Source organism: Carya illinoinensis, chromosome 15 (assembly GCF_018687715.1).
Source record: "Carya illinoinensis cultivar Pawnee chromosome 15, C.illinoinensisPawnee_v1, whole genome shotgun sequence".
NCBI lineage: Eukaryota > Viridiplantae > Streptophyta > Magnoliopsida > Fagales > Juglandaceae > Carya > Carya illinoinensis.
Window position 1 is genome coordinate 41,135,627 of NC_056766.1, and position 13,649 is coordinate 41,149,275.

The window sequence follows — 13,649 nt, forward strand, 5'->3', positions numbered from 1 at the left end:
AAATTTACCCTGTATTTATTTGCGTTTTGCTCTTTCAAATTTTATTTACTGTGATTTTTTTTTTTTTTTGTTTGGTTTATGAGGTATAGGCTAGCCTTATTAGTCTTTATGTAGGGCTTTAATTTTCTTGAGTTAGCCAGATATGGGTATATAATATTAAGGCATATTTCAGGAAACAGAGGAAATGAAGAAAAAAATTGACCCTTTCCTCGGAAGTATGAATCGGTATAGCATACTCCTTCATATTTTTTGGTGGATTTGGTTAAATATACTAACATGAAATTCATGGCTTTGGCCATCTTGTAAATACACTTCCATTTGCACTTTTTTGTTTATCAATGAGCCAATGTTCTTATTGATTTTGCCATTTGCAGATAGAGGAGGAACTGTCGACTGATTTTGAGCCACCAAGAATGAAGGAGCCAAGGAAAAACCTAGTGAGTGGTGGAAGTGATGAGCAGTACCACTTCAAGACTGCAAGCTTATTGGTATCCTTTCGTGAACTATGCCCATCAGACTCTCCAAGACTGCATGCTGTGTCTACATATTTAATCCTTCACAGTAAAACATAGCCAAGTACTAATACAAAACTTGGTAAAAAGACAAAGACCATTGCATTTGACACTGCTTTGCAATTAACAACTGGTTACATTAAGATGAACAATTTAACCAAAGACTACTTCCTGGTTATACAAAACAGAACAATATCCTAGTTACGTCATAATGAGCAATAAGTTGTTACAATTCACCAATTGTCTTGTCCACCATGAATGTTCCTGATCCTGAGAAATCAAGCCACAACTTGCCATACAGTGAAAACCAACAACTCAAAAGCAAAATTTTCTCTTTTCGTCGCCACAATTTTCTACCAAAAATCTGTATTTATAATTCATGAAAGTATGAATCGGTAATACATAATGATCTTAACCACGGAAATTACTAGAGTTTGGAAAGGCACACAAGCCATAAGTTTGGTTTCTTTTCTTTTTTAAGAAGAGGACGGTACCCCAATTTTATTGATTGTCCTCACTTATGACGGAGGAATACCGTGATAACAAGCAGGACACATGGGATTTACAAATATTCAAGAAAAACCATCCCAAGCATCAAAATCCAGTAAAATAAAAACAACCTATACATTAAACTAAATAAATCAATCAATAAAACCAATCTAAACATGCCTATTTATAAACCAAAACCAAGCAAACCACAACTTTACATGTAAACAACCTACGCCATAAGTGATCCAAACTTTTTTTTTTTTTTGATAAGTAAACGGTATAAGTGATCCAAACTTTACGATCACAAAACTCGAAAAAAACCAATATCTTGATCTTGAAAAACTGCAACCCCTACAACACCAAAAGGAATCTTTTTGGTCTATCCAGACTGCCAAAAAACAAGTAAAGTAGCAAACAAAAAAGCTACATTATAGTTATTAAAAGCAACAACTTTACTTTTCCCCGGCTAGCAATCCAAAGCCAAAATTAAAAGAAATGCTCGTCAAAAAGGAAATTTCATACCCCACTAGATCTCAGAAAAGTGAACTGAAAGAAAAATCCCCACAACGGACTAGCCAGATGCAATCATGTCCTTCAATCTCAAGCCACGATAAATCTACATTTGTCTCATATGCACGGGACTAGTATACAAACTAAAATAAATTCTAATCTAGTACAAAAAATTAAGTTCTAAATTAAGTTCTATAATCACAATAAAAAACTAAAATAAATTTTAAATATGCAATTTAATCTAAACAATGAAAAAACTATTAACGGATAATTATATGTTTAACAAAATTATGAATCGGGATCTCAACTGATTAAAATTATTCTAGATCATGAAAATATGATTGAATTTATATCAAGAATTTTATCCCTCTCAATTGATATGAAGCAAGAATAATAAATCATTGAACGCATCAATAATTGGAAAAAAAAAAATCAATCTCATAAATAATATTACTAATCTTTAATGAGGTTTCATCCTTATCCTTTGTTGAAAATTTAGCTAGGCATATTCATGAAAATAAATTCTAAAATATGAACGTAAATAAATATCAAATCCATATTTAAAATGAAACTAAAAAAAATTAAAAATTACACTGCTCTCAAAATGTTAAAATAGCTATAAGTTTGTTACCGTTGAAGTTTGTTATGGTTACAATTCTTTGCCTTCTTTGATTCCTTCCGCAAGTTTGATTCATTTCCAAACTTCAATTCCTTCATTAAGATAAAGTTCAAATTTAAGTAAGAAAAATAAATATTTCAAAACTAAGAAAAATATAAGAATTAGCACTATAAAATTGCAACTAACATAGATGTTTTCTTGCTCCAAATTATCATTTCCTCCACCATACTTTCTATTACTCAACCAAATGAAGTTAGAGGTGAGGAGGCTTGAGTTAAGAGGATTAGAAATTACGGTAAACAATGAGGGGTTCAAATATGAAAACTGCTGCTGCAAATAGGATGTTTTTGTTTTCTGTTTTGCTTCATTCTGAGCTCGAATATTTCATCCACTGGACTAGAATATATTGTATAGATGAGGGTCCTTGGAGTAAGAAGAGATTACATGTAAGAAGGAGAGGGAAAACAAAATGAGAAACTGTTACTGCTGCTGTCTCTTACAACTTTCTGCTGTTGTTGTGTGTGTTGCTGTTCCCCTTAGTTTCAGCTACTTAAGAGCTGGTTTTGATCTGAGATTTTAAGGTCATTTGGTTGTCCTAATGTCACATATTGAGGCTGAGTTGAAGAGATGAAATAAAAGCAAACTAAGGTGCTGAAACTTAATAGGAATCAAGGGTTGAAGTTGCTGAATTTTTTCTGCACTGGAAGGACAGCCAAGAGCTTGTGTATTTTCTTGTTTTCAAACCTTCCCTCTTTCTAATACATTCCTAATTACACAAGCAAGGATTTAGAAGTGATCAAATGGAGATAAACAAGCTAGAGAGTCTACCAAACAGAAACTAGTAGGAAGGAATCAATTGCATAAATTTAGAGGAGAAAACGCATTGCAGAAAGAGTTTGCTGCTATGCTACAGTTTTGGACAGAATTAAAAGAGGGATCTTACCTGCTGCTTTGGTGGCTTCTATGGTGGTTGTGCTACCTCTTGAGGTGGTCTAGAATGAGGCAAGTTAAATAGCTACAAGAGGTTTGAGTTGAGTAGTTGAGGAAGAGGTGAAATAGGTTGTTGGTTCACTGCTGCACATTTTACTGGTTTGCTGTAATCTATGGTTGTTCACGTTGGTTTAAGCTTGAGAAGGTGGCTCACAAACAAACACTGATTTCTAATGGTTTGAAGTATTAACTCCATTGAGAGGGTAAAGAAGAGGAATTGGAGGAGGAAGCAGAGGAGAGGGCTCTGTGATTCCACTTCCTGCATATTAGATGGACTCCCACACTTTTGAAGATTGCTTCCTTTGAATCACTTCCAACGGTAAACCTCATATTATTCCCCTTCCTGTAACTGCTTGACAGCATCTGATCAATAGAATTCCCAGCTATGTATTGTAGACATGCACGATCATGTGGGTCCATTGAAGGCCGTAGCCACGTATCATTTCTAATTATCTGCTGGCCGTACTTTATTGTAATAGAAATTCTTTCCCAAAAAGGTCTCACAACAAAAGACAAAACTAATGCCACGATTTGATCATACTCACACATGGACCCATTACGATCAAGAATGTCTATTTCGCAAGAATTACTATATGAAGTTGTCTCCTTGAACCATTTTGGAATCATACTTCCTGGATATATAATCATACTTGAATCTTTCTTCCGAAAACGTTCCTATTAAACCAAGTATATATATGTTAGAAAATAAATACAAGCTATCAAATATGGCATATATACGAAACAAAAAGAAATTAGAGATCAAATAGATCAGACATGTATACCTGAACCAATAATGGATTTGGCGCATCATTTCCTACATCCACATGCACTTTATTGCACTCCGATAAATCAATCCTGCTTAGCCGTTTTAAGTCGGGTATACCGAATGGAGATTTTGTTGATAAATGAGAAAAGCGTTCCAATAACACACATCGTCGAGCATTTACATATTCTATATTTGGTGGAAGGTGTAGAATTTCTTCAAGTTGCATGCAGTCTTCCAAATCAAGGTCACATAATCCAACAAGTCCTTCGATGCATGGAGGAAGCCTAACAATACCACTATTAGATAGAGTTAAATAACTCAAACTAGATGAGAAATTAAATGTCCGAGATAAATTTGATTCGGGAGGCAGTAATGGGAACAACTCCATACTTGATGAAATTTCATTTTCATGTGTACATGGCATGGATTGTCCATTTTGCCCCACCTCCTTTTCAAAATTTACAAGATTTGGACAATTAGTGATGTTAACTGCCCATAGACTTTCCAACTGAAAAACGTTTATTGGAAGACGCACAAGGCTTTTGCACCCTCTCAAATATAACTCCTTGAGGCCAGTGAGGTATGTAATGGATGAATGTAGCTCCTGTATTACAGTGCTATGTAACCGGACACATTTCAAATGTCCCATTTCACACTCAATTTCAGGAAAGTATTCAAGGCTTGTACAACCTTCAAGTTCAAGCACTTCTAGAGATCTCAACTTGAAGCTTCTTGGCAAATTCTTTAGGCTGTAACATCCTTTCAATCTCAATTCAACAAGCTTATCTAAAAATCCAATAGAATCATGAACCTCAACTAATCTTATACATCTTCGAGCATCTACCACTTTTATATTTGGTGGAAGTTGTAAAATTTCTTTAAGTTGCTCGCAGCCTTCCAAATCAAGGTGAGATAATCCAGCAAGTCCTTCTATCCATGGAGGAAGGCTAACAATACCACTACGTGAAAAACTTAATTTCTTCAAATTGAAATTTGATTTTGGAGGCGGCAATGGGAGCAATGCTTGAGTACATGGCATGGATTGTCCATTTTGACCCACCTCCTTTCCAAAATTTACAAAATTTGGACAATAAAAGACATCAACTTCCTCTAGACATTCCAACTGAAAAATGTCTATTGGAAGACACCCAAGGCTTTCGCACCATCTCCAAACAAACTGCTTGAGCCCAGTGAGATATGTAATGGATGAAGGTAGCTCTTGTATTACGGTGCTATCTAACTGGATACATTTCAAATGTTCCATTTCACACTCAATTTCAGGAAAGTATTCAAGGCTTGTACAACCTCTAAGTTCAAGTAATTCTAGAGATTGCAACTTAAAGCTTCTTGGCAAATACTTCAGACTGGAGCAATTATAAAATCCTAATTCAACAAGCTTATCCAAAAATCCAACAGAATCATGAACCTTAACTAAAGTTTCACATCCATTAAGAATCAACTCCTTTAGATTTGAGCAACTTGAAAGATCTGATATTTTTGTCAAGTATTCAGATCCACTGAAATCTATACTTGTTAAGTTCTGTTTAAAAAAATAAAACAAAGGAAATATATTAATTGTTAAAGAAAATTTGCAGCATACCTTTAAAGTAAGACAGATTGACATATAAAAAATAAAAATACTTATCTTATATGGCAATCTCGTGCCTAAATCTCTAATCCTGCTTCCTTGCATTTTTAAAACAATGAGTTTCTCTCCATGAAAAGTAGATGGCAAAAACTCCAAAGGGCATAGAGGCCAATCAAGAACTCTTAACTTATTAGAGAGATACTCCAATCCGCCACAAAAACTTGCATTGCGGTTTATAAATATTCTGAGGTTTTTCAAGTTTGCAAACACCTTAGTACTCAATTGTGTCATGCTGTCCTCCCGAGGCAGATCTATCAATATGCCTTCAATTTGATCTATTCCCTAATGTAAGAATGCACAAGTGTTCTATCAAAAATCAAAGATAAATACCCTATAATTAAACACTTGCTTTTAAGACCTATCACTCAGTTTAAAATACTAAAAGTGGATTAGATAATCATAGCATTTTGCCTTTTGAAAAAAATGGGGAAAAGGCAATTGGCTTTGATGATTTTATTTCTACTTCTTTATTAAAATTACTTTATTTACAACATTGAGACAATATTTCATGTGTAGGATACGTATGTATCTATATTAATTTATATGTATTTCTGGATCCAATTCTTTTAATTTAATAGTAGCTTCAATTGAGAAAAAAGAAAACTCGAAAGTAAAATTATATTTCTAGGGAAAATCTTACCTTATTTTCTTTAAGTACTTCCCAAACATCTTCGTGAAAGTATAATCTACTGCGCTTGCTAGGTTCTTCAGGTGATTCTTGTCGAACAATTTCTCTACCCATATCTTGTATTAAGTCATGCATCCACAGTAGATCATATTTATCAATAGTTATGAGACATTTATCATTGAGCTTTTTGATACCGGCATCGGCAAAGAAACCACAACCATCCAATATTTTAGTGACATAATCTTTGTATTCTCCTTTGAAGAAACATGCAATGTCAAGAAAAATCTTTTTTGTATGATAATCTAATCCATCATAACTTATTTTGAGTTTTTTGTGGATATTTTCTTCTGGAATTCTTTTGTACTTTTCCAATTCGCTTTTCCAAAAATGTATATCTTCTCCATATAGATTTGAGCCTATCACTTGTAAAGCGAGTGGAAGGCCGTCAGCACACTTTAGTGCAAGTTTTATGACATCCGCAAAAGCATCATCAGGTCTGTCACTTTTGAAAGCATGTTGGCTAAAGAGCTGAAGAGCTTCATGGTGATCCATTTCCTTCATACGATATTTGAGATAAACACTATGCTTAGTTAGTAAACCCTCATCCCTTGTTGTTATGATGATTCGACTACCAGAACCAAACCAATTGCATCCTCCACATAATTTTTTTAATTGGTCCAAACAATCAACATCATCAAGAACCAAAAGAACTCTTTTATGGCAAAGTCTCTTCATTATCAAATTGATTCCTTGATCGACATTACTAACTTTCAAACTTGAATCTTTAAGAATGTCAGAAAGAATTGTCTCTTGGAACTTTACGAGACCACCTTGATTTTCTTTTGAAGATTCTCTAACATTTGCAAGAAAACAGCTGCCTTCAAATTGATCAGTAATGCGGTTATACATCTCTTTTGCAATAGTTGTTTTCCCAATTCCACCAACACCAAAAATCCCTATCATGCGTATGTCATTCTCCTCAATACATAATCGCTCACTAATATCTTCTACACGAGAGTTTATTCCCACTGGATACTCAGCAACATGCAAATATGTACGATTTAGTACTATTTTTGAGACCTCTTGAACAATTTCTTCAATAAATTTAGATTCGTTCTTGCCAATGCAAAAGGATTAAAAGAAAATTCATGAATTTGACTTTCTCATGTTAAAAGACATGGGAACATGATTTACGCATAATTTTATTCTCATGTAATAAATGACGTTATTGGCGAGGCACAAGTTAATTTTATTCTCATTAGAGTAATGCTAGAATAATCTTAAGTTGTGCAAACTTCACGCACTCAATTTGAAAAAATGTGAAATTTATCATTAATAAAATAATTCTTACATGAGGGGCCCAAATTAATCTACTTTTTTGAAAAAGAGTGCATGAAACTTACACACTCTAGACGATAAATATCAATCTTTCTGAACTAGCAATCGTTAAAAACATATAAATTTTGAAAGTGTAACAATTCGCATGGCTAGCTGAAGTACTATACTAAAACTATCATCGTAAGTGGTGATCGAAGAAGGTGTAGAGATCGTCTTTATCAAATTCAAGACTAAGAAAAAGGGAAAATAAATGGGACTTTCAAAATAGTGGAGAACCAAAGCCATGTAGGTCGTCATTCTTTGTTCATTGTTTTCTTTAATCGTTGTAGTAATTTTTTTTAGTACCTGACATTTATGTGTTAAAAAAATACCACCCATATTCAATTTAAACCATGCTAAAGTTTTGTAAAGTATTAATTTGCATTCTAAATTACAGATAAATTTTAATTAGTTTATACCTTCCAAATTAATTTGACCATAAATATCAAGAATGTGCCGCTTGACCAATTTAATGGGTAAATCATAAATGTATGCAATATCTTAGGGTTTATGGTAAGAAAAAAACCGTAGTTTGAGTGTGAAAAGTGTTATTACGTAAACAAACATCAATATGAACACAATTTTTAGAGTTGAGGGCTTTCCAGCCCACAACTAAGGCCCCAAATCCTTCAGAGAAGGCCTGCCCATCTCCTCAAAACGGTGCCGTTTTGTCCCATTTCACGCAAACCCTAACTCCCCTCTCCTTCCCTCTCTATTTCTCCCTCGCTGTCTCCGTCAGTCTCTCTCTCTAAAATTTTTGGGCCGCCAGCCACTCTTACCACCTCTAGTTTGCGTACTTCTCCTCCTGCCGTCTCTCACTTTTCCTCCTCCATCCTCTGTCTCCGTCACTCTGTCTCTCTCATTCTGTCTCCATCACACTCTCTCTCAAGCTAACGGCCACCCAGCTCTGCCTTCCCTCTTGGTTTCCCCTCCCTTACTCTCTGTCTCACCCTCTCAGTTTCTCCTCTATCTCGCTCTGAGCTCGGGACGCTTGTGATCATCCATAGATTTTCCCCTCCGTGTGTAAGTGACTCTCGGACTAACCTTAAAAATCATTGTTGATGGAAATTGTGAATTGTAATATGTGAAGTTATGTCTTGTGGATGTTTATTGGGGGTGATATATGTAGTTGTGATGTGGCTGACAGTTCCATGTGAAGTGTTGGGATGCGTTGTGTAATTTTGTGATGTGGTCGAGTGCCTCGTGGAGTGTTTGACGAATTCTGTCCAATTGTTCATTTTGCTTCATAAGTGTTGTGGGCCTCTTCTCGCGTGACAGCTAATTCTTTACCATTGAAGCATTTGCCACAAACTTCTTCAGCAAGTACTTACTTTTTACCCATCGGAGGTGGTCGGCCACTTGTTGTGGTCAATCAATCCTCATTACTACTTTTTAACTCTTTAATGCTGTAAATTAATTAGAACGTACATTTTGAATCTAAGAGAAATATTGTTGCTCGTGTCCCTTTTGACTTATTGACTATATATTATTAGAAATGATGTGACAATTTAATTTAGACCAAGGGGTTGATCTTCATTAGGAATTAGGTTGCTTTTTAAAATATATTTTGAATTATTAATTATTAATTATATATGCAATTCTCACTACTTAAACATTAGAGGTCTATTTGCGTTGCAGGTTGCTAGATAGTGGTCATTTGCGGGGGTACAAAATAAGTCCGTATCAGCATGCATTAATATATATGTGAAAAAGGAAAAATTAGAATAAAAGAGCTAGGGTCATGAACCAAAACAGCGCCCTTTAAAAGAATAAGGGGCCTGGGCTTAAGGTACACGGGCTGAGCCCGAAAACTAAAACGACTTGATCCAAAAATAAAGAAAAAATCTACTAAATCAAAGTTGACCCAAAAATAGAAATCTAACAAAGTAAAAATGTACAATAAAAATAAATAAAAACTAAATAAAAACACTACAGTTTAATATTAATAAAATAAAATAATTAAATCTAATAATAAAATAATTTAAAATAAAGAGTAATTTAAATGTAAAACAATAATTAATATAAAAAAAGAACATCAAAATAAATTTCACAACTTATAAATTATAAAATAATACAACAAAAAATACGTTAAAATTAATACAACAGAGCCATTAATTATATTACATAAAATAATCTTTCAATTAAAATATACGAAAATACAACCAAACGAAAATAATTTTATTTTGGCATGCATGTTATTATGACGTATATGTTACTTTATTTTGGCATATATATTATTTTACTTCAATTAAAATATACGAAAATACAAAAAAAAAAAAAAAAAAAAACAGCTTGATTGACAACAATGTGTGTCGTTTGGGGTCCTTTGGTCTGGTTCTCTCTCTCTCTCTCTCTAACCATATCATACACATAAATTATTGAGAGGGTAAAGAAGCTGAATTGGAGGTAGAAGCAGAGGAGAGGAGTCCCGGTGATGCATTGGAAGAAGTCATTTTAAATATAAAGTATAACTAATTGCAGATAGATTGTGGATGATGATGGAGCTCCTTGTATAAGTTTAAAGAAGTGGATACAGCGTTGCATGTAGGAGGAGCTTCTTGGTAGTGGTAGTAGATATTTAACCCCAGAATCACAAAAGACTTCTAAAATTTGACTACGTCTTGCATATAACTATTCAATGCCAAAAATAATCATAAATATCAAATTATTTTCCTTTTGTATGGTGTTTTCCAATGTCAGATCTTGCAATATTTATCTCAATTTTCCTCATAAATATCCCAAATATAGCATGCGCATACACATGAGGGAAAGTACATATTCGTAAAACTTACCTGAAGTTCGCTGACGGGAAACGGAAATCAGCTAAATCGGCTACTTTTTCCAAAGCTTTCTTCCATTTCACCATCTTTGCGTCATCCTTGACCTTATCTCCAAGTTTATCAAAAGATTTTCCAAAATTTTCTTTTTGATGCCGTACTTCCGATGGATCTACTTGAAAAAATACTGGCAGAACAATTTGTTTTTTTATTTCCTTGCAGTCAAAAATTTTCAATAGCTCGTCTAAACACCATCTAGATCCGGCATAATTTTCTGACAGTACAATAATAGAAATCATTGACCCTTCAATAGCATTGAAAAGTGCTGGTGAAATCTCCTCTCCTCTTTCAAGATTGTAGTCAATGTAAGAATTGATTCCCTTTTCAACCAAAGCTTTGTGTAGATGGGAAATAAAGTTATCACGAACATCTTCACCTCTAAAGCTCAAAAATACATCATAATTCCATATACGGATGGAAGGAAATGAAGAGGGTGAAGAAGAGGAAGAAGCTCCAAATTGAAAGGCCATGGAATTAGAAGTCATATTGAGATCTCAGTACGTATGTGCGATTACCATTTACAAAGAGGTCGATTTATAGAGCAATGCTAGTTATGGCAAATAAATAATTATAGAAAATAAAGGGGGGGCAAAGAAAGGAGAAATTACTTGTCGGCCACTACTTCTTGTCAACCTTCAAAGTCACTATACTATATTTTAGCAAAGATGCTGTTCCCACATCTGTAACATTTTTCAAAGATAATATAATATATTATGGGGTCCAATATCCTTACAAAAAAGCATGAAGCCATCCTACTCTTGACTTCAGCTACGTCTTTTTTACTCATGGTGCTGTGTCTACTCTTTCTAGTTCTCGAACTCAAATCATTTGTTATTATTTTTAACTATTTAATGGTGTAAATTAGGACATTTTAAAATAAAAATTTTATTTTAAAATATATACTATCATTTACATAAATTAAAATAAAAAGTTAATTTTTTAATTGAACACAAACTAAAATTGACATGTTTAGTTTAGGTAGAGATCTCGTAATAATAAAGTTTAAAAATCAATTAATATGGTTTTTTCTTGTTTCTTTTATTTTATTTTCATATTAAATCATTTAATTTCTTTTATGAACTCAACAGCTCAAAAAAAAAAATATATCATGATATCTTATTGAAAAATATCGAAATAGTTCATCAGTAATGATTGTTTAGACATAAAATCATATTGCTGAAATATTCTATTTAAATTTAAAGATCATCTCAACTCATCTCACTATTATTAATAAATTTTAACTCACAAATCTTGTTATTATTTATAAACTATTTAAATTCATCTTATTTCTAAATTCAAATTAGACATAAATGAAGATATCAATAACATCCAGATATTATGGATCCTTTTTCTCAGGAAGAAAAAGCCACTTGTGCCGGAAACTTCGCTTGATAAAATATAAATATTTCTCGACCATATATTTACAATTAGTTATACTTTACATTTATTTTCTCGATACCAGTCATTCATTTTTCAAGAAAGTGGGTATCAATTTAAATTTCTAAATCATATGTTGAATTTATTTTATAATAAAAATAATTTTATAATTTTAAAAAATTAATTTTTTTCTTATTTATTCTTCATCCTCCCTCTATTTTTTTTTTTTATATTATTTGAGAAAACTACAAACCGAAAAAAATCCCTTTTGTTGGAGTAAAGAACGCGTAACAGCTGTACAAGAAAACGTATGTCTTGGTCAAAAGATTCTTCGCTGCCAAACTTCTTCAGTACGCACTGTAGTGGGCCATTTCTCGAGGTCTCTCTCACCAACTCTCGAACCCATGCCATAAAACTCGAAACAAGTATTCAAGTCACGAAGTCCAGGCAGAGCCGGTGGCCATTTCTCGAGGTCAGTCACTCATTATTATTAGTATTTTTTTTATCTATTTAATGGTGTAAAGGATATTTTTAAATCAGAAATATTGTTCTTCTTTTTATTTTTAATCTTTTCTAATCATATATGTTTCTAATTAAATGAATAATCTTCAATGCATTACATCAAATTGGATTAAATGATAAAATTTAATCATAAATAAATTTTTCCTAGATCAAAGTTAAATTCATTTACTGCAAAAAATAAATAAAAATATAGTTAACATATAAATATCATAAAATTAAAATATAATTTTTAATTTTATGAGATTTATAAATTTTAAAAAAATTTTAAAATTTTAAAAAATTAATATTAATTCACAAATTAGTACAAAACTTTACTTTTTTATAATAAAACTCTTAGATATACTTGACATTCATTTTCTCGGTATCAGTCATTTATTTTCTAAGAAATTAGGTGTCAATTTAAATTTATAAATCATATGTTAAATTTATTTTATAATAAAAATAATTTTATAATATTTTAACGTAAATAATGCGTGACAGCTGTACAAGAAAACATATGTCTTGGTCAAAGATTAACGCGGCCAAACTTCTTCAGTACGCACTGTGGTGGGCTCTTCATCATTTATTATTATTATTATTATTATTATTATGATATCTTAGACATTAGACATTAGAGGTCCAAAAAAAAAAGTCCAAGAAAAAAAAAAGTCCACGTATATAATGTCCAAGAAAAAAAAAAAAAAAAAAAAGTCCAAGAAAGAATATCATGATATCTTAGACATTAGAGGTCTCTCCCACCACACCAAATCCCCCTTATCTTTGTGTTGCAGGTTGGTAGGGACCATTTGCAGGCTAGGGTACAAAATACGTCCGTATCAGCATGCATTAATATATATATATATATATGTGAAAATTGAAACTTATAATTGAAGAGTATTTGTGTGTCTTTATATCTAGAAACAAATTGAAACTAAAAATTACTACATATTTAAAGTTTTTTTTATCTATTCTTAGATTTAGATTTGAATTTTTCATGTTCTCAGTTTCTCCAATAAATTTTAGGTGAATTTAATATGGTGGTATGATATCTTTATCGTTGCCGTAATTATCTCAATATTTTTCATAAAATTCGCTTTAACATCATATAGACAAACACACATACATAACTCATTTTATCGGCAATTACGTGCATGTCGAATAGGACACACCGGGCTTCACCAATTATCCCGATGTCAGATCTTTATCTCAATTTGAATCCCCATATATAAGTATCTCAGAAGTGGGTCAGAGGAGAAACTTCCTGGAAATTTCTTGGCAACAATCATAAAACACCCTTTTGTTGGTGTAAAGAATGCGTGACAGCTGTACAAGAAAGCGTATGTCTTGGTCAAAAATTAACGCGGCCAAACTTCTTCGGTACGCACGGTGGTGGGC

General features: G+C 32.7%; 3 protein-coding genes across 22 annotated transcripts in view; all 3 read right to left on the reverse strand.

Annotated features, from left to right (window-relative positions):
• LOC122295539 (disease resistance protein RUN1-like) overlaps positions 1-13,649 on the reverse strand; it is a 111,975-nt gene that overhangs the window by 32,765 nt on the left and 65,561 nt on the right. The gene's annotated exons all lie outside the window — the stretch shown is intronic.
• Positions 941-10,470, reverse strand: LOC122295544 (disease resistance protein Roq1-like). 5 transcript variants are annotated; one of them, XM_043104615.1, is made up of 7 exons: positions 10,332-10,470; positions 6,175-7,190; positions 5,532-5,816; positions 3,903-5,426; positions 3,074-3,795; positions 2,143-2,222; positions 941-1,617 (listed from the first exon to the last, which is right to left on the reverse strand). In XM_043104615.1, exons 2-5 carry the CDS (start codon positions 7,123-7,125, stop codon positions 3,307-3,309), a joined length of 3,249 nt encoding a protein of 1,082 aa, XP_042960549.1. In that variant the 5' UTR covers positions 7,126-7,190; positions 10,332-10,470; the 3' UTR covers positions 941-1,617; positions 2,143-2,222; positions 3,074-3,306. The 5 variants fall into 5 exon arrangements, with proteins under 5 accessions (XP_042960549.1, XP_042960550.1, XP_042960547.1 ...); XM_043104616.1 differs by lacking the exon at positions 10,332-10,470 and having other exon boundaries at positions 3,903-4,278; positions 4,429-5,426; positions 6,175-9,471; XM_043104613.1 differs by lacking the exon at positions 10,332-10,470 and having other exon boundaries at positions 6,175-9,471.
• Positions 10,145-10,943, reverse strand: LOC122295549 (disease resistance protein RUN1-like). Its single transcript, XM_043104624.1, has one exon. It carries the CDS (start codon positions 10,859-10,861, stop codon positions 10,328-10,330), a length of 534 nt encoding a protein of 177 aa, XP_042960558.1. The 5' UTR covers positions 10,862-10,943; the 3' UTR covers positions 10,145-10,327.